Source organism: Perca fluviatilis, chromosome 12, assembly GCF_010015445.1.
Source record: "Perca fluviatilis chromosome 12, GENO_Pfluv_1.0, whole genome shotgun sequence".
Taxonomy (NCBI): Eukaryota; Metazoa; Chordata; class Actinopteri; order Perciformes; family Percidae; genus Perca; species Perca fluviatilis.
Window position 1 is genome coordinate 17160183 of NC_053123.1, and position 20100 is coordinate 17180282.

At 39.9% G+C, this 20100-nt stretch overlaps 1 protein-coding gene across 9 annotated transcripts in view; it reads left to right on the forward strand.

The window, feature by feature from the left end:
• myo3b (myosin IIIB) overlaps positions 1 to 20100 on the forward strand; it is a 70710-nt gene that overhangs the window by 32302 nt on the left and 18308 nt on the right. For 6 of the 9 annotated variants that reach the window (XM_039818231.1, XM_039818232.1, XM_039818238.1 and 3 more), the window contains 13 exons: positions 646 to 799; positions 1005 to 1093; positions 1334 to 1463; positions 7976 to 8055; positions 8985 to 9005; positions 10523 to 10600; positions 11708 to 11913; positions 15032 to 15143; positions 15304 to 15466; positions 15934 to 16014; positions 17433 to 17529; positions 18873 to 18927; positions 19825 to 19948. In XM_039818231.1, coding sequence (XP_039674165.1) covers positions 646 to 799; positions 1005 to 1093; positions 1334 to 1463; positions 7976 to 8055; positions 8985 to 9005; positions 10523 to 10600; positions 11708 to 11913; positions 15032 to 15143; positions 15304 to 15466; positions 15934 to 16014; positions 17433 to 17529; positions 18873 to 18927; positions 19825 to 19948 — 1390 coding nt within the window. Of the gene's footprint in view, positions 1 to 645; positions 800 to 1004; positions 1094 to 1333; positions 1464 to 7975; positions 8056 to 8984; positions 9006 to 10522; positions 10601 to 11707; positions 11914 to 15031; positions 15144 to 15303; positions 15467 to 15844; positions 16015 to 17432; positions 17530 to 18872; positions 18928 to 19824; positions 19949 to 20100 lie in introns of those variants that run through there. The other 3 variants (XM_039818233.1, XM_039818234.1, XR_005641003.1) reach the window with 2 other exon arrangements.

The window sequence follows — 20100 nt, forward strand, 5'->3', positions numbered from 1 at the left end:
TCCGATAATACTCTCTGCTCATTGATTTATATTTTCCAGCTCTCTCCAGGACCAGAACTGGAAGCAACATTTACCATTTACAAATTAATCACAGCAGTGATAATTGAAAATAAGGCCTTTAAGCCTGTGGAAAAGTTTCTCTTCTACAAACAAGTGCGAGCTGCCCCTGATGAAGGGCTGGTGCTCTGTGGAAAAGGGATTTTGATTTGGTTTCTACAGTCTTGCTGTACACAGAAACTGATTATTCTGAGTTAATGACTAAAACATGAGGACAGTTTAGATCCATTGGTTCCACTTTATTAGTAAAATATATATTTAAAAGAACTTTTTGATCCAAAATTAAATAGATGCAATAATATGATAAGACTCGGGGTTATTTGCAAAGTGAAATAAATTATGAATAAGTAAGTGGCTCTATTTGTTAGTTCAGAGCTGTTCTGTTTCATGCATTCAGTAAAACCCTCTATTATGCTGTAAACTTCAGCAATAGACACACTCAGCCGACTGCAGCTGTTTGGTTTTGTTGATTAGAAACTCTTTTTTTACCCCCAAACATGCACAAATAATATTTAGCCCAGATTGTTTAATTGGGTCATTTAGAGAAATCATTAACTAGATTGTTCTATATTCACTGGTTCTAATTAGATGGAATACCAGAGCGAGGGGGTGGATGCCAGCCTGGTGGAATACGAGGACAACAGGCCCATCCTGGACATGTTCCTGCAGAAGCCCATGGGTCTGCTGTCCCTGATGGACGAGGAGAGTCGCTTCCCTCAGGCCACTGACCAGACCTTAGTGGGTAAGACTGGAGCTACTCCTGCAACATGCTCAGACATCAAACAAACAAAAATGATGAAACATGAATATAAGAGTTCATAAGGTCACTGCTTCTTTGAATGTAGCTGCAGCTCTTGCCACACAGCTTAGATACTTTAAAATGTTCCTACCTGTGCTGCTTAAAGCATCTTTTTGTATATTTAACTATTTTGCCTTTCTGCCAACAGATAAATTTGAGGACAATTTGCGCTGCAAGTACTTTTGGATACCAAAACATGTGGAGCTCTGTTTTGGGATTCAGCATTATGCAGGAAAGGTATCAAATTAATCTATGAATCTGTGCAACAAACTGCCTTGTTCGTTGGTGTGATAAAAAGATTTACCAGTGTATTAACAATAGTTAAAATGTTTAAATGTCTGTCACAAATGTCACTTGATTTCATTGATATCAGAAAAATATAAGGCCTTATCAGAGGTAAAGACAAATCAGATTGGCTCCTTTAAATGTTAGTAGCATTTAGAGTTTATGTGTAATGTTGTGTGTCCTTCTCGACAGGTAATGTACAACGTGAATGGTTTTTTGGGGAAGAACAGAGACACTCTTCCTGCAGACATCGTCGTAGTTCTGAGAACATCAGAGAACAAACTTTTGCAGCAGCTGTTCTCCAGCCCCTTAACTAAAACAGGTATGCTATGATATAGGCCTCAGTGAAAAATATACTGTAGCAATGTGAAACATCTCAGCCACTGACAGGAACATTATTCTACCGCTAACCACAATGGAAATGGTAATGAAAACTTTTCTTTTAGAGGAACTATTGTTAACAATGCAGGGTTCTGACTGTGGTATTCTGTGAATTGTGCTTGTGTCTACTGCTTCCATAAATGTTCAGGTAAGTGGGTTTCTTAAAAACACGGCTCCCAGGCATCTCCTGGTCCCCCTTCGTTTCAAGCCTCTGTGTGCCGTGCTTGGATAAATCTGCAGTCTCCATTATCTCTTGAGAGGCTCAGCTCTCTGCACGGCGCTCTGTTTTTATTTTCACTAAGCTGTCCCTCTTGGTTTCCCACTGCTGAATGCTATCTACAGATTGTGGGTGCAGTGGGATATTTTTATGATAAGGTTTCTAAATACCCAGGGGATGAAGAAACAGTATTTAGAGAACACAAAAGAAACTCTTCCCACCGCTTTTCTGTTGGTTAAATGAAGGTAGAGTAATGTGCTCGTCATTAGCCGTGGCTGAGGCCTCCTGGTCACTTGACTTAGCTGAAATGCTAATAGATGTGTTACATTATCAGATTCCCACTTCCTACTTTATTTCAGCTAAGCCACATTATGTGATTCACTTCCTTTTTAGGGACCTGTAAATGCCTGCTTTCAGTCCCAGTGGCATTAAAAGGAGCTTCAATTCACAAAAGGCACCTTAGCTGAGTAGAAATCTGTGTGATGTGTCTGTAAACTTCAATTGCAGGTTGTGCACATGGGAGCCTTCAGCCATTTCCTTTCTGCAATTAACAGCTTCAGAGGAGTACACTCTATAAAAAACAAATTCAGTGAACACCTCATTTCAGCTCACAAAGGCACTGAATAGATACTAAGATGGTGAAATGTTTACTGCTGCTGACATTGTGTCTGTTAGACCTAAAAGCTTCTTTATTTCCTTGTTCCTCTACTGCATTTTGTGTGTCCTGCCATTCAGACCAGTGGATCAAGTTAATGTGATGATTTGTCACAGAAATAAACTGTTACTGTGTTGTGCAGTTTGAGCCTTTTTATCCTAAAAAGCTCTACCAAAGCTCACAGTTATTATATACAGTAGATTCTTTTGCATGTTCATGTAAAGGCAGTATGACTGCAATCTGCTCTTTGGAGTTGGAGGTCCAATTTTCTTATTGCAGTTTGTAAAACTGCAGATCATCTCATTAGATAAAAGCTATGAAACGCTCTGCTCCGGCTTATCATTCTGGCAAAGATGGAGCACCGTTTAAAGTGAGATACAGTATAGCATAAGAAAATTATAAATCTATTCTTCAGGGTAAAATTTGTGGGGGGATTTAATTTGCATTTTACTTCACATTATAGATTTACTGTTATCTGTGAAATTACCATTATCTGGAGGGATCTGATGGAAATCTGGTTTACACCAGGGTGGTTATCCACTCTGGGTCGCCTCCTCACAGTGTAACCACTAGGGGACACCCTCGTAGACCTGCAGCCTGACACTGTGATGGAAGTAAAATAATGGACCTGGGATGTCAAACTACACACTTACATGCAGTGAATGTTAATGTTTCTGCTGGCACACATAACAAACAGTGCAGTGATGCAGGAACAATTCCTCTAAACTGCATAATTTTCCTCTGTTATATTTTGTTTAAAAAACAAAGGTTTAAAACAAGGACACGCAGTCCACATTTATTTAATATTCAGTAGACCACTCACTTATTCCACACGGTAGATTGAGAATATGATGGTCTGAGTATCGATGCAGTTCTTATTTGGAGAACAGCAGGAAACTAGGAGGGCCCCAGAAAGTAAAAAGCTCCCAGGCGGTGAATAGAGAGTCCACTTGAGCCTTGCAGAATGTGGGTCCTTGAGGCTTGGACATGGTGGTGTTTCGTCAGAGGAAATGGAATGTATTTGCATGGACAAATTCATCAGAGCCAGGGCCTTTCCCAGATCAGGGGGATCACAGTGTTTGAATTGGCTGGGCTCAGTATGGCCTAGCAGGGCTTGGGCAGCCTGCGGTCACTGTGTGCGAGCGTGCATACGTGTGTGTGTGTGTGTGTGTGTGTGTGTGTGTGTGTGTGTGTGTGTGTGTGTGTGTGTGTGTGTGTGTGTGTGTGTGTGTGTGTGTGTGTGTGTGTGTGTGTGTGTGTGTGCGTGCGTTGGGGGGGGCTGGCCGTGCTGCTTGTAGCACAGCACATCTGTACACACACACAGCACCTTGACACTGCCAGTCCTTTGTCAGAGCACAATGACAGTGGAGGATGTGCAGAGTGATGTGTACCCTATGAAATGTTCACAGACAGTAGCGTATAAAGACATATTTTATCTATGCCAGGGTTTCAACACTTTATAATGCATGTTATATGTAGAAAGAAAATTCACTGGTATGAGCAAGACCTGCACTACACTGGTGCAATTTGTTGTCATTTTTGGATTATCAGTACGTATACTGTAGGCCAGCTGAGCATTTCACATATTCATGGAGCATCAAAGATGTTTTCACCTGGAACATAATATTACTTCAATTTAGCTTTGTTTTTTTTAATTTTTTTTTTACTAGTGTTACAGATTAATATTTTACCCAAAAAACGTGATTAGCTTGTGATATAATGCACCATCCAGCAGCAAATAAAGTAGGTAAATCAGCTTCACTATGATCTGCTATACCATTCATTTACACAGTAATGATTAAGTAATAATAATTAACATGACATATAACACGTGATATAACATTGACATTTTACTGCTAACTAAAGATTTTAGATGCAGAACTTTTACTTGTAACTTCTTATTTTTGTTGTTGTGGTATTGCTACTTTTACTTAAGTAAAGGATACGAGTACTTCCTATACTATGACTATAACCCGTATAGAAATGTTTAAGAGTTAGTATGACCCTTAAACATTTCTTGTTCCTATTTTACAATTGTACCACTAGGTCAGTTAACAAAACAAGCTCCACAATATTCTCCTGTGGGATATTAGGGTTTATAAGTTTAAGACCATCATGTATGTTGAACAATTTACATTGCTTTTACATCTTCAAATGAAGCCACAGTTGCAGTTCTGCCATCCTCTGCATCTCCCTCCATCTCCCTTCATGTTAGGAGATCCTCCTGTGTAGAAATGACAGGCATCTCCCAGCGATATGACACATTTGGCTCTTTGTTCTCTCCCAGTAGAAGCCTTTTTCATCCCAGTGGGCAGACACCCCAGTCTTTCACTAGACTTCCACACATTCTCGCTACCAAAAGAGACACTCACCAAGTGATACTTTTGTTCAATTTCTCCCCTAATCGTGGTATTGGAGAATGTTTTGAGTCAGCAGTGGGATTTTTGACGGCCCCACACATCAATAGCTAGGAGCCTGCTCTCCTAAGTCACATGGTACAACATCCTTTGATAAATGCAACACTGTGTTGTGTCACTAAAAGCCAATTACACCATGCTTTTTATGATTGATGGGGGGGGAGAGTATTAAAAAAAAAAAAAAAAACCGGGCCCCGCCCCCAAAAATTTTTTTTTTTTTTTTTGTTGGGGGGGGGTTTTTTTTGGTTTTTTTCTTTTTGTTTTTTTGCTGAGTTGAGTTTCTAGATCACATGTTTTCAAAAAGAGAGCGGGAGAGTGGCGGAGATATCCAGCAAGCCTCTGCTCACTCAGCTCGGGAAGGCTGCTCTCTCTTACAACTTTGATTGTCCCCCATGTCGACAGCTCGATCCACAGCTTCTGAAGTACAAGGCGCACACTGGCACTTATAAAAGCATGTAGGGAGGTGTCATATTGAACGCAGGATTGCTTTTTAATCCCAAGCACATTGACTATTCTTGTCAATAGAACCCCAATACAACTGCCAGCTTGAGCTTTTTTTTTCCTACAGGATTCTTGCTGGGCTTAATTTTCAAAGTGAATGCACAGATGCCAAGGAAGGCTTTTTCTCTCTCTCTCTGCCCCCCCCCCCCACACACACACACACATCTCCCCCCACACACACTGCTCTGCCTCTCTCTGTGTTTGTCCTGGAAGTCTATGCCAAGAGCAACATGCGTGAAACAGAAAAGATCAGTGGGACGCTCCTCCACCGCCTGTTTCTCAAGACTGAATGACCTGATGGGAAATATTCCCCTCACCTGCTCCTCTTTTAATTAATAAGCTTTTATATTAAAAACTCCTCTCTTATTTTATTTTCATCATATGTCTATTTAAGTGCATTGACAAAAGTAAAAACTGCCTCAGTAACTGAAACATATGTGGCCTTCTTCTGAAACTGAATCCACTGTTAAAGAACAAGTCTTTTTTTTTTTCCTGCTCGTCTCTGTGTTTGAATAATTATAATCCACATCATTAGACAAGTTTCCCACTGTATCTAAATTAGAAGGTCTTCTTTCAGGCCGGACATCACAGGTGTTCCCTTGGTTTCAAGTCTCAGGAGATGGAAATCTTTGAGGATACTGACTATTAACCCATGCTCTAATCATCTAGTCATGAGGGGGTATGAAACCCGCCAGAAGAATGAATTAATACGACCCGCCAAGGAATACATGAAGAAAGCAGTGAGTGTCCATTTGCAAGGCTTAGGTACAACTGTCATAGTTTCTCTCATCACGGCGCAGCCCCTTCATCTCCCCTTGATGGTGTCATGGAAGTGAGAGGCGTGAAAGCACAGTGACACTCCATGAGCCCGTTCCACTCGCAGCCGCTAATTCATCATGACAAATGTGCTCAGATGATCTGGCCCAGCAGCACTAATGGGGAGAGGAGAGAGCGCACTTCATTTGCACAAGACCCACTCCAATTAATCCATCCAGCTTTACTCTGGGCTAATTGGAGCGGGGCCCTCCCTGCCTGTGTGCTGGTAATATACACGACACAGTTTTACGGCTCCTGTTCTCAAAGATCATACTTTTTTTTGCATGTGTGTGTTTTTTTTATGTTGATTGTGCCAAAGGGGAGTTTGAGGATGTAAAATATGTCTCAGTGATCCTAAAACACAAGGCCCTCTCACAAACATGTGTTCATAATGAGCAATTAACTGCTCATATTTCCATGTTATCATATTTTACACTTTCCTTTCTTCTATATTTAGGTTGAGATTCAGAACCTGTGGATACTCTTTAAAGCACATTATTAACACATATAAAAGTGCATATTTTAATGTGAGAATGTCAGAATATCTTGAATTTAGTTTGTTCACCAAATGCTAAATGTATTAATGGCGGAATAAATGAGTGGTTAAATAAATAAGTATTAGCAGATATGTCATATGCTAAAAGCAGTATCATCACTAGCTTAAAAGTACTCTCACATCATATGTTTTGGCTTGTTTTGACTACAGCTGTGTGTGTGTGTGTGTGTGTGTGTGTGTGTGTGTGTGTGTGTGTGTGTGTGTGTGTGTGTGTGTGTGTGTGTGTGTGTGTGTGTGTGTGTGTGTGTGTGTGTGTTGTGTGTTGCTTTGGCACACTTTAAAACCTTTGGCACAAGTAGGACGTTCTTTGTCTAAAGTTAGAAGTGGTCTTGCTGTTAATTAATCCATCATAAATGGATTTTGATCTCTCCAGTGTTTGATTGATGCTTCTAAAACACACTTGGTAGTGCAGAGTCCTCCGAGAAAGGCAGGCACTGATCCAGTGTTTAAGTTTTTGGCTCGTTGTCAGACCATGTCTTTAAGAACTGACGTGAGTCTTGAAATGATATAGCAGAAGCCGACTACATATTTGCATTTTAGAAGTTCATCTGTGTGCGGTAGAAAATCTAGAACAATTGTTGGCCTGTCACTTCAGCTTTATCTTAAAAAACTTACAAAGGTTTTCCTCCTTGCCATACACTGCTGCTTGGGTAATGCTGCCTCCTGTGTCTGCAGACGTATTTTTCTAAAGGTGTGTGTGGCACATCTGTGCAGCTATTGTTTATTCATGGAGTAAACCCTTTGAAATGTGTTAAGATACTTCCCACTCATTATAAAAATCCTGCCACCCATGGATTAGGACTTTGATGTCACCAATCCTGCTTCAAAGGCTTCTTTCACTGCTATTAATCACAGTTTAGCCTCTGAAGATATAGCCAGAGAAAACATTTGGACATCTTGTGCAGAAACTTTGAAATGTTCAGACTGTCTTGCATATGCTATGTTCATATCCTTTACGCTGTGTGTGGGGCTGTTGGACTGCTGTGCACGCAGCTGCACTCCTGAGTCCATGGGATTCAGCTTAGATTTAGGCTCCCTCTGAACTGTCTCTCATACTGTGCTGCAGTATGAACACTACTTTTAACATAGTAGTGTACCTTGGATTTCCTTATATCTTGTATGTTAAGGAATATCACCCCAAAGTGTTTATTTGTGTCTACATGTTTGATAGTTCACTCTCAATGATCATTTCTTCCCTTTATTTCACACAGCAGTTAAAACTTTTACTTGGCTTTCAATAAGACCTGACAAGACTACTTGATGACTGTTTTCATGTTTTGGTATTGAACAGGAAATCTGGCGATATCCAGAGCTCGAATCACAGCTGCCTCCAGATCTCTGCCACCACAGCTCGGTTCAGGGCGCACCAAGGTGAGGCTCCTGTTGCACAAATCATCACATCTGAGAACATAATGGTTTTTTATTTGTTGCTCAGAGGCATTGCACCATAAGAAACACAGTAAAACTTGTGCTGTGAAGCATAGCCACATTAATTGACTACCCTGTTATGTTTGCTATCTTGCTTGTGGTAATGCAGCATGGCCATCTGGCATTTGGTATCTATGGCATAAAAGTAGTTTTCAGAGTTACTAACTACTGTTGTTTTGTTAATGTGCACTAAAGTACTTGAAAAAAATGTGTAGGTCCTCTGAAATCAGCTCAAATAACTACATCAACATACTTAAATAAGAGCCCAGAATAGTTTTTATGAGTCGTATATTCCACAATAATTCTTGATGTAGCAACACTCAACGGACATACTAAGAAGTACACTGACAGTGTTTGCATCCAATATTGTTTATCAATTATGTTCTTCATGCAGTTTCTTTGAGTGCATTTTATGGTGTGTGACACACACACACACACACACACACACACACACACACACACACACACCACACACCACACACACACACACACACACACACACACACACACACACACACACACACACACACACACACACACACACACACTGTATTTTAGTACAAGAAAGCTAGCCAAAAGGTTTCTTGATAGCAGAACTTTCTCACTCTTGGACTCACACTCCATCAGTTTCATTTCACTGTCTATTTTACTTTATTTAAGGGGATTCATTTGGTCAAATCATAATGTCTGTATGAAACTGAAATATCTTTGTCCATTGTGGAATTATTTTTGGTTGGTCTTTGTTAAACAGAAAAATAATTCACATTATGATTTACAATGGAAAACCCCTTAAAGGTGAATTTCAGCTTCTTGTCTTTCCACTTCTCTCCTCCTTTATTTGCATGTTATTCACCGACGTGTCACACTCAAAGTCTCCCAAATACCTATTGAAGGTAAGACTTCTTTAAATACTAAATTAGTCTAAATCTAAATATGTTTCCAAACAGTCTTTGAAAAACATAATTCACTGAAATCAGCTGATCATCATTGTAATCCAATCTGAAACTTCAGTAATTCATCATCACATACCCTTCACCATACCTAGAGATTGGCATGGGGTACTTTCCATAAAATCATCTCTCAATGCAAGTCAAACCAGCTATTAGGCTAACTGAAATAAAACCATGCCAGTCTCAAGGTATGGTGAACGGTATGTGATGATGTGGTGCTATTTTAACTCCAAAGGCCAAGGGAACTTTATCAGGATGCATAGTATCCTGGCTCCATGAAATGACTGGCCTTTAAAAATACAAATCTGCCTGCCTCTATGGGAATTTAACATAGGGGTGTACTAACTCATGCCCCCTGTATTTTAAGGAAGAACATTTATTTATTTACGATACATTATTCATTAACAAAGACAATTGGTGTCCTTAAAAGTAGATTTTTTTCCTATTTTTTTAATTAAGGCATTCATTACCAAAAGATGATTTTTTTTATTCCTCTTTTTAGTCAACTTTAACATGGGTTCATAAACTTATGAGCACCACTGTATTGTTTTACGCAGCCACGATTCTGCAACAGTAATGTAAACAAATGCTCTGTTTTGTATCTTTTTAAATTATAGATGTACTTAATGTGGAAGACAAATACAGGCCAACATAACTGTGGAGAAACTTTGTTGAACTTCCCATAAGCACCTACTCAATCTTGAATGAGAGAGGGCTTCTTAATAACAACTCAGTGTGATTGATGTAAAATGTATGCCGTCATGTTCTCAATCAGAGTTGGGCAAAAGTTTACAGAAACTGACAGTTACAAAAAGTTACCAGTACGACCAGATTAAAGAAGTGTGACAGTTGTTCGAATAGTGGAAGTGAGTCCTGGATAACCATTTCTGTGTGATCTGCTTTCAAAATAAAGTGTAAAAGCATCCGATTCCTCTCTTCATGTAAGTCAGAGAACGTTTGACGTACCTTTCTTTCTCTGCACTGGGATGGAATAAAGAATTAAAATATGCACTTTGCTACGTAGACTTACCATAAAATATCCATTGCATCATTAATTTTGATGAAACCATGAACTGCAAAGGCCATTAGAAAGCTTATATTGTGTCCTCGTTAATCCGTCGTTGTCGGGATGACTGTCTGCTTGGTGACGGCTGGTCTCATTATTCAGAATGCTCTGCAATTTTCCCATGCCCCACAGCAGTGCAGAATTATTCTCTAGATTGTTAGCTTTAAGTGTTTATGGGGCTATGTTATACAGACGGCACAGTTAGTACAGCTGTGTATTCCCAACTGGCCCATTTAGAGGAAGAAGACCTGCTGTAATAATACCTTTATCTCTACAGCGCCCACAAAGGATGTCAGGTTGCAAACAAACTGAATCTCATTTATATCTGCTGCTTTTGCAGTGGTGCTCTTGGCCTGAGTCAAGGCAACATGTTCATTGTGACTGTTGTGTTCAGGTGGACACCATGGAGATGATGCGTCACCCAGAAGAAACCACCAACATGAGGAGACAGACTGTAGCCTCCTATTTCCGTGTAGGTGTTTTCTCTTTTATGATGTTCAACTGTCTGACAACAACCCGTTTAAACATGTTATGAACTCTTCTGTTCAATTTTAAAATCATAATTGTGTTGACTCACACAAACGGATGACAATTTTTCAGAAATAACAATTGACTCTTGAAATAAAGCAGAAAAGGGCACCAAACGAAATGAGTCATGTCAATGTTAGACTGCTAGTCAAAATCCATTGATAGTGTTGAACCATATGTTTCTATTTATTTAATTTTTTATTTATTTCAGGGAGGCTCCGTACCATAATATGATCAAATATATCTTTAGAAATAAAGACTTGCACTAATAATCAATATTTTTATTCTAACAATAGATTAAATGACTACAGTATGTGTACGTCAAAGATGTTGTAGTAAGAGACTCTGCAGTTCGCCTTAGCTCTACGGAGCGTTTTAGCATCTATAGCTTATTGTTTTGGTTTTCCTGCCTGCAAATCTGTTGGCACCAAATGAGCAGACAGACAAAGTTGTAACTACATCTTGGAGCATTTAGCAGCTAAAGAGCCTCAGGATTTGGTGGAGACCAAAACAGAGTTAAAAGGAGAGTGAACATTGGGTTTACTTTTGTTTGTTGGCCAGAATTTCTTCTACAAATGATTGCTAATGTTGATCTGTGTCTGCTGGATCTGTAAATAAGCAACATTAGCCATAATAACTTTATATGGTGATGATATGTTGATAAGATGATATATACTGTATGTTGTGCTGCCTCCAAGGCAAAACAACTTAATTATGCAGCTTTAAACAATAAGTTTTTGTCTTGCTTCACCATTTTTAAACATTATCGGTTATTTTACTGTAAATAACAATTGCAATAAAAAACAACAACTGTTAATTCAGTTATTTATGTTTGTTATATGAGAATGAAAAAAGACTGTCAGATCCTGTTGGGACTTTTTAATGCTGTTAATTACTATTCGGCTCTGTCTGTAAAAAGTTGAAGTGCAAATCTTTTTAGCTGGACTTACACCACCGGACTGTGATAATGTGAATTCATATGATAACTTCTCTTTTTTCTTGCCTTGAATCTGCCCACTGTTTATCTTTTTTTGTCATTGTATATCTGCAGTACTCCCTGATGGACTTGCTGTCTAAGATGGTGGTGGGTCAGCCACACTTTGTGCGCTGCATCAAACCCAATGATGACAGGCAGGGACTGCGCTTCTGCAAGGAGAGGGTGATGTTGCAGCTGCGCTACACCGGAATCCTGGAAACAGTGAATATCCGTCGGCAAGGCTACTCCCACCGCATCCTGTTTGAAGAGTTCGTCAACAGGTAAGAGCGATGTCAAGACAGGCAGCACCTACACTCTGCAGCATGCAGACATGTGGAGCGCCGACTCAACCCCAGAGTGCAGAACAAGTGAGCTGTGCTCTGCATCACACACAAACACGGGTTCTTTAATTAGACAGGGGTACAAGTTGAGCAGGGCAAAAGGCTGACTAATTGGCAGTCATTAGTGATAGTGCAAGACAAAATTCTACAGCTCTTTTAACTGGGTGGATATTCCAGTCTTGAAAATATGGATAAAATTCAAACAGGGAGGAACTGTGATTATAAGGGGTGATGCATTAATGGATTTCCTTTTACTATTCATAAAGAGTTTGTTCTTTAATTCAGTGACCTGGAAAAGCTCAAATGTAGTCTCATGTGTGTCCCATTGGTATTACATTTGAACACAATTAAAACAAGATTTCATCATTAGCGGGACTTTACGTAAGGGTGTTGTTTTTGTTTTTAAAAATGTGGGACAGGATATGTTAACGTTAATAAGTGTTACGTATCCCTGTTCATGGTGCAAGATCCAATACTTTATTACCATTTGATTTCAACAAAGTTGATATGAATTTGGTTTGGTGAGCTCAAAAACAACAAAAACCCCACTCACATACAGTGACCACCTCAGGACATAGAAATAAAGTAAGTAATAATAATAAATAATTAAAACAAGCATTCCCATCTGGATGCTGTCAGTACCACGCCACCTATGATCCATACCATTGTATACAGTACAATACATACATACCCTTACATTGTCTTACAGACGTGAATAATAGCAGCACATTAATAATTAAGAGTTAAGGGCACATACAGCCTCTGGGTAAGTGCTGGCTGTCCTGGTTCAGATACTTTTCAGTGTTAAAAAGAAGGGAGGAAGTTAAAAAGATGGTTAGCAGGGTGAGAGGAGTCGTAATGAATATTGTGACCCTTCTTCCATATTACAGCAAGGGACGATGGCTCCTTGCATATGACTTTTTTATGCTGTGTGTACCATTTTGTCCAGACGTTTCCTGTCTTGTGCTGAGGTGTTTCCATACCACACATCAAATGTCCAACCTCAAATTTAAAAAAGTGTATGCCTACACATCCCAAGCCCTGTTCAGGAAAAGAAAATACACATCCTTAAGACAAGTCTGTGGGAAAATGCAGGGAAACTTATGTTTGATCAATTCTCCTTTGAAATATATTCTCGCCCCCTCTAATGTGGAGACTTTAAGATGATATAAAATTTAATTAACTTGGGCTTGTGGCCTGTAGGGAAAATAAACTTTGAGAGGGATGGTTAGTCTCACTACTTTAGGAAGGCTTTAAAATTTGTGCCTAATTTTAGTGTCCTAAAATTTTGAATGTCCTAGTTTTGATCCCAATATTTAAAAGTGTGTGATTATTGAAAACCATCAAAAACCTGAACGATAATTTTACTGTTTTCTCTACAACACCTGAAGTGTTTGTGAATGAGAGGGTGTATTACCACTTCAGACTACATTTTAACCTTGCTATTGAATCCATATGATCCTACCTGAGCCAGGCAGAAGTCATACAGACGGAGCTGAATGGCTAAACTGCACCTTTAGTGAAAACTGATTTAAATTTGTGCTCTCATATCAAAGGCTCGTCTGATGTTGCCAAGCAGTGCTTTGTATTTACATCAAAGAAATAACAGGTATCAACAGGAATTAGAATGAAAGACTGTAGACTGAGGTGGGGAGGGGAGTTCAAAGAAGTTTTTCTTCATGTTGTTCTTTTTTTTGACCAACGCCAGAACACAAGAGATGAACCAGTCGTTTTGGAGCCTTTATGTCCCTGAGCAAACAGTTAGAGCCACTCTGTCCTATGCTGGTATTTTGTAAACTACAACAAGAGGATCAGTAGACGGATCCAGACAATGTGAGCGATAAACATGCAGTGGAGCTGATGAACACCGATAGGCCCGGGCTGATGGGCATCTTCTGTGGCCACTGAAATAAGAGATGATGATCCATTCAAAAGAGCTCAAACAAAGGGCCTCTGTTGAAGACTCATGTCTCAGTCAGGCTCATTTTTCTGTTCTGACTGAGCAGGCGATTTTCCAGCTGTGATGATGCTAGTAGTTGTGGGGGGGAAAATGCGAAGATTTCTAGTCTCTTCTTGACCAATGTTAGATTAAATAACTTTCAAACGTGGTAAGTTACTAAAGTGGAGCTTTGTAATCAGTTATGTAATCGACTGTGTGACCAAAATACTTGTAGTTTACCTTTGGATTATTTACCTGTACAGTAATCCTAAATCTTACAGTTTACAATAAATCAAACAAAAGTAGTAGTAAAATTAAAAGGAATAGTTTGACACTTTAGGAAATACTGTTATTGCTTTTCTGTCTGTACACTAGAAATTAAGCTACAGCCAGCAACTTGTCTTTTTTGATATACTTGATAAGCTGTACAGGTACTGGTAGGCAGATATTGTTTACCTTTGGGAATTGCCAAGCTAGCTGTTTCCCCCAGTTTCCAGTCTTTATGCTAAGCTGTACTAATGTCTTGCTGCTTCCTGCTGCTCTGGTCTAAATTCATCTGGCCAAAGGAATGCAGTTGAAAAATAGCTTGCTGGCTAACACTGGCACATTTACAGAAATGTTGTGTTGTCCTTTATAAAATAAAGAATAAGAATAAACTAAGCTAACAGGCTGCTGGCTGTGGCCTACTATTTACTGGACAGAGTGTTATCAATCTTCACATCTAACTCAAATCGCGAATAAGCGTATTTTCCAAAATGACAAATTGGAAATTCAAAAATGTTATTTTACTGGCAACAAGCAGTAATCCATTAATAATCAATAATTAATAATCCAATATGTCTTTGTTATTTATGGCTCAGTTTCTTGTTGCAAACATTAAATGGTGTCAGAAAAAGATGACAAGAAAATCGGAACAATTGAAAATTAATAATAGTTTAGAAATCCCTAAATGGTGATTAGATAACCTTTTTTCCAAACATAATCTTTAAAAAATACAGTTTTTTAAAACTTTAATTTTATGATCTGATCACAAAAATCTTGCTACAACTCAACTCTGCTCTTAAAGTGCTATAATTAGATCAAATATTTCATTGTTTTCCCCTCTGCCTGTTCTCATAGATATTACTACCTTGCTTTTCGGGCTCACCAGATGCCTGAGACCAGCAAAGAGAACGTTGTCGCCATACTGGAGCGGGCCAAACTGGAAGGCTGGGTGCTGGGGAAGACAAAGGTAATGTGGTTATTTCAGCAATAAATGAATCAATAAAGACATTTGTGTTTGTATTATACATTTAACCTAAACTCACCAATAACCATGCATAGAAACAGCAGTACAGAGATCTAGACTGAGATACTGGGGATATTCTAACCTGGGTGAAACATCCTGTCAGGTTTTTCTTAGGTACTACCATGTGGAGCAGCTGAACCTGCTGCTGAGGGAGGTGATAGCTCGGGTGGTGGTGATGCAAGCTTACACTAAAGGCTGGCTGGGCGCCCGACGTTACCAAAAAGAGAAGCAGAAGAGAAACCGCGGGGCTGTCATCATCCAGTCAGGTACACTTTTATTAATTAAACCATAAACAGAGGAAAGCAATTTTTAAAACTTAAGTAAAAAATAAATAATACAAAAATGCAAGTGAACGCGAAAATCCTGATGTGTTCTTTTATCACGTAATGATGAAACAGGTGCAAATTTGATGTGAATCTGACTGCTAGTTTCTTAATGACCTCTAGTCTATTATGTTCCTGTGAATCTTCATAAAAGAGATGAGTTTGATAACCACAGCTTGACCTACATGGGTTAAGAGCAATGCTTCAGAGCAGACAATAAGACCTCAGAGAGTTCAAAGGGATCCATCCATCTGCCACCTGGTTTAGCAGTGTTTTGAAGTGGGATCTTGTGTAATATGTGAAGTCTATTTTGTTTCACAGAGGCAGGTCAGCGATCTCTTGCACACACACACACACACACACACACACACACACACACACACACACACGGTCTCTTTCTCTTTCTCTAGCCTGGAGGGGCTATGTTGCTCGGCAGAACCTCAAGCAGATAAAAAAGGAGCGGGAAGAGGCCGCTATCTGCATTCAGTCAGGTAAAGACATTTTTACTTTTTCTTCTGAACTTTTTCATATTTCCAAGTGCAAACCTCTGGAATTACTCATGTGTCCGGTGGAAATACACGCCACTTTTTCATAAATTTTCAAAAGGAAAATGGATAAAGGCCTGAAAACCTTACGTCTTTGTGAAACACCTTTTTGATCTCAACGAGTGGCCTACGAAACAGTGATAATTAATTAATAATGCATAAAGAAAAGCTTTTGAAAGTTTGGGCAGCATTTGGTCCCCATGTTTCAGAAGAACAGTGCATACTGAGATCCTTTTTTTCCTTTCATCTCTTTCCCAGTAAAGGCAAGAGAGGGGCTTATCCCTTCTGTTTCCTCACGACTTCCTCTCTCAAATTCCTGGCCTATTACACAGCTCTCACATACCAGAAACAAGATGCCTTTTTATACTGTCAACCTTTTCATCTGAAATGTAAATTAATTCTTACTCAGTGTGCCTTGACGAAGATCAAAGTGGGCACATTAACCTTCCCGGCCCCCCCCCCACCCACACCCCCCACGCCTCACCCCCTCCTTGGAGCCTCTGACTGGAGGACAAGGGAGGGTGCCAAAAGGGGCAGGAGAGAGGAGGGCAGGGGGAGGAGATTTGGCATTGTTTCCCCCGGCTCTCCTAAGGGCTGCCCTCATCTGGCACATAGAGCATCTCAGTCGCCTGCACACCTTGTGTAAATGTCCTCCATTAAAACCCCTTGTAAATAACGCTGCAGAATGGGTAAACATGGTTTTGGTGTGAGAAAAGCCTTTCTATCGCCGCTGTCTTTCTCTTTAGAGAAGTGTGTTTGTGTGTGGCCGCTGGGGTTCAGGAGGGGGGGCGGGGACCCTGAACCTGACATAAGTGGGGCCTCAGCCCCCCGGCAGAGCACTCCAGCACATTCACATTGTGTGTTCTCTGCAGCTTATAGCCTTTGAGGTGGGCTGCATTTGCATTCTGAAAATAAACAGATGCCTTTCAAATGTATGAGCCTGGTGGCTTCTCAGATCTCAGCGGGGCCTGGGGGACATGCTCACCATCGATCAGATTAGACCATGCAAAATAGAACCATGGCTCAACAATGTACTTGAGCTTTATTTTCCTGCGCATATAATTTTACAAGAAAAACACAAAGCCCGTTGACGGAGTAAGTCATCAGGCTCCGTTTACTATCCATCTGAACCCAGTGTGTCTTAATAATCACACAATGTTTTCCCACTGCTACACTACTCTCCTTTAATGGATGATAAACACATTTCACAGGTTGTTTTAGTGCTTCGATAAATTGCTGTGAATTGTGTTAATTGCAATTACATTTGATAACTGTCTCAGTGGACTATGTGTATGTTGTTTAGATAAATGGCAGAGGGTTTTCTGACCATGTGAGAGCATGTCTGACATTCATATCCTGTGCAGCTTACAGGGGCCATCGGGTGCGTCGGGACCATGTAACCCAGGAGCACATATGTCACCCTGAGGCTGGAGAAAAGACCACCAAGGAGGAGCATACGGGGTGAGCCTTGACATCTTTTGTCCTTCAGGATCGATTCCCATTGAAAGAATGTTTTCCTGCGGTTTTGATTTTTGTTATGTCTTTATTGTTTCTTCTTACAGCACAGACAATGGGCTTCACATATGACCTAAAATGAGACTATTAGAGACGGCTTATTGAGCAAGAGGTCTCACATACCTGTCACTCATATTCAGCCCTGCTGGACGGGCTGCTCTTGCACTGTAATGTACTGTTGTTTCAAGCAGAAGAGAAAGCTCCTCCCTAAGCACCCCCTTTTTTCAGTTTTATAAACGTAATAAATATCTTTCCACCAAGATAGCACACTTGTCTGACCACAAATGGGGCTGGGTGCTGTGCTGGTCTCCAGATGTACGAGCTGAAGAATTTGTGTTTATTCAGCATATGGGCAGGCCAGTCATTAAGAAAGTATGTGCTAAGCATGAGAGCAGCCACCGACTGAACAGCAGCAGTGGTGTTGATGTCGGATTTTAGCTCCGTGTTTAGCTTTTCTCCGAACCACAGCTTATAATTATTACAAATACTCTAACGTTAGGTTTGAGATGACATACTAAACATGTATCTATGAGGAAAAGTATGACATTTTTCTTCAAAAAAGAACGCAAATAAATTATGATAATGACAAATGTGTGTAGAGTTGCGTTGCCTATCAGCGCTCATGGTAAACCAAGTCATGCTTATACGAAATATCGTTCAAATCTTGGGTGACTTTTGGTCAAGCTGTGCATCTTTCTTCAGACTCAAACTCCAAAATACTAGATTTACACATCTGAAAATGTTATGCTTGTTGTATACTCAAATTGAGCGGAGCCTCATCTGGGATTTTTCTCTCAATGTTTACAATCATATTCCTTGGTGAGAAAAACTTCAAACCTCCACTTAACAATTCTGTTTAATCAGTGTTGGAATCTCTCCATATAGATTTATTTTGACATGATCTGGCCCATTTTCCTCCTGTAAGATCTATGTTCTCACCTACATGCTGTTCTTTTCCCTTTTGATATCCCTCCTCTCTGCCACGCATGAATTCTGTGTTTGCATCCAAATAACAGAGCCTCCGGTTGCATCACCAAGTCCAAACTGGATGAGATTTTGTTTTTCTGGACTCGAAGCATGACTGGCATGCATCATTGTGTTTGCAGATGTCTCATTTGGGTTTTTTCTTTTTCTTTTTTAAAATAATGCAACATTGAGTGATCATACACAGAAACATAGTCTCTGTCTCGCTCTCTACAAATTGCATAATCATAAAGCAGAGCTGCTTTTGCCATTAAACATATGCAATTTGTGTTCATTTCAGTTAAAAATGCTTCTTACTTTCACAGGTCTAACAATTCAGAAAGCAAGGAGGCACATACCGATCACATACATAGAGGAAATGTAAGTAACAGAATATCAATGAGCATTTTCTTATGCCTGACTTTAGCTGTGTATGTAAAATGCAGCTATTCTACAAAGCAGCTTTAACCCAGATTATTCTTTGGGAATTTTCTGAGTCCTTGAGACAAAAGACTTCTCTTGCTCCAACCTTCATCTCAGCGGAGAAGACAGGGTGGTACGGGAATGAGAGAATCAAAAGGCTGGAAATTCACGGCTGAGAATAAATGCTCGCTCTTCCCTGAGGTGATTTGTCTTTGCGCTCCTCTTTCTACAGATGTTAGACCCCTTTTTTAGTAAAGACCTGAGGTTCTTTGGTAGCACTTTGATATCCTGCTCGGATTCAATATGTGAAATAGAAGAGCCACTCCGTGACTTGGAGCACATCACAGTCTTTGAAGTCTGATCCAATTTTTGCTGCTCACCATTTGATGTTGAAAGGATGAAATGAGGAAAATGTACAGTTTTTGCCAGTAACTCTGCTGAGCATATGTAAGATTAAAAAAGCAAAATCCTTTGGAGGATGTACTTAGAAATGTTAAGCAGATTAATACTTTCCTATAGCTCTTTTATTCAAAGATAAAATTAAATATGAGAGGAAGTCTGAATGAGCTGTTTTTTACCCTCACAATTAAGTCAGTGTGGTGCTGTTTGCTAGGAGGTAGGGCTAGTAAAGGGGGATATGCAATTGCATTAGCATTTGATTAACATTGCAAAGCACATTAATGGGTTTGAGTTATATGAGTGCCAAATTGTAAATTGTAAATAAATGAATACAGTGTCTACATGACTAAATTGAAAGAGAAAAAACATTACAGAGCTTCCTTTAACTTGTGTCTATTTATCCGCTGCTTTCATTGACATTGCTCTTCTGGGTGTGTTTACGCCTCCTCTTTCAAGGTTGGCCTCGACAGCCGAGACAGACAAGTGAAAGACTTCAAGAGAGACAAAGGCAGAGCAGAAGACAGTGTAACGAAGCCTTGCAGGGAGACAGCTAGACTGCGAGACATGCAGTGTAAACAAGGTAAGCCCGAGCAGAGCTGGCGGGTGCAGGTAATTACACAAAGAGACAGCAGAAATCCCGCCTTAATGGATAAAGTGCCATTTTTAATACAGGGCCCCTTTCAACCTTTCATCCCAGCCAATCCTCTGTTGCTATTCTTTGTTGACAGCAAA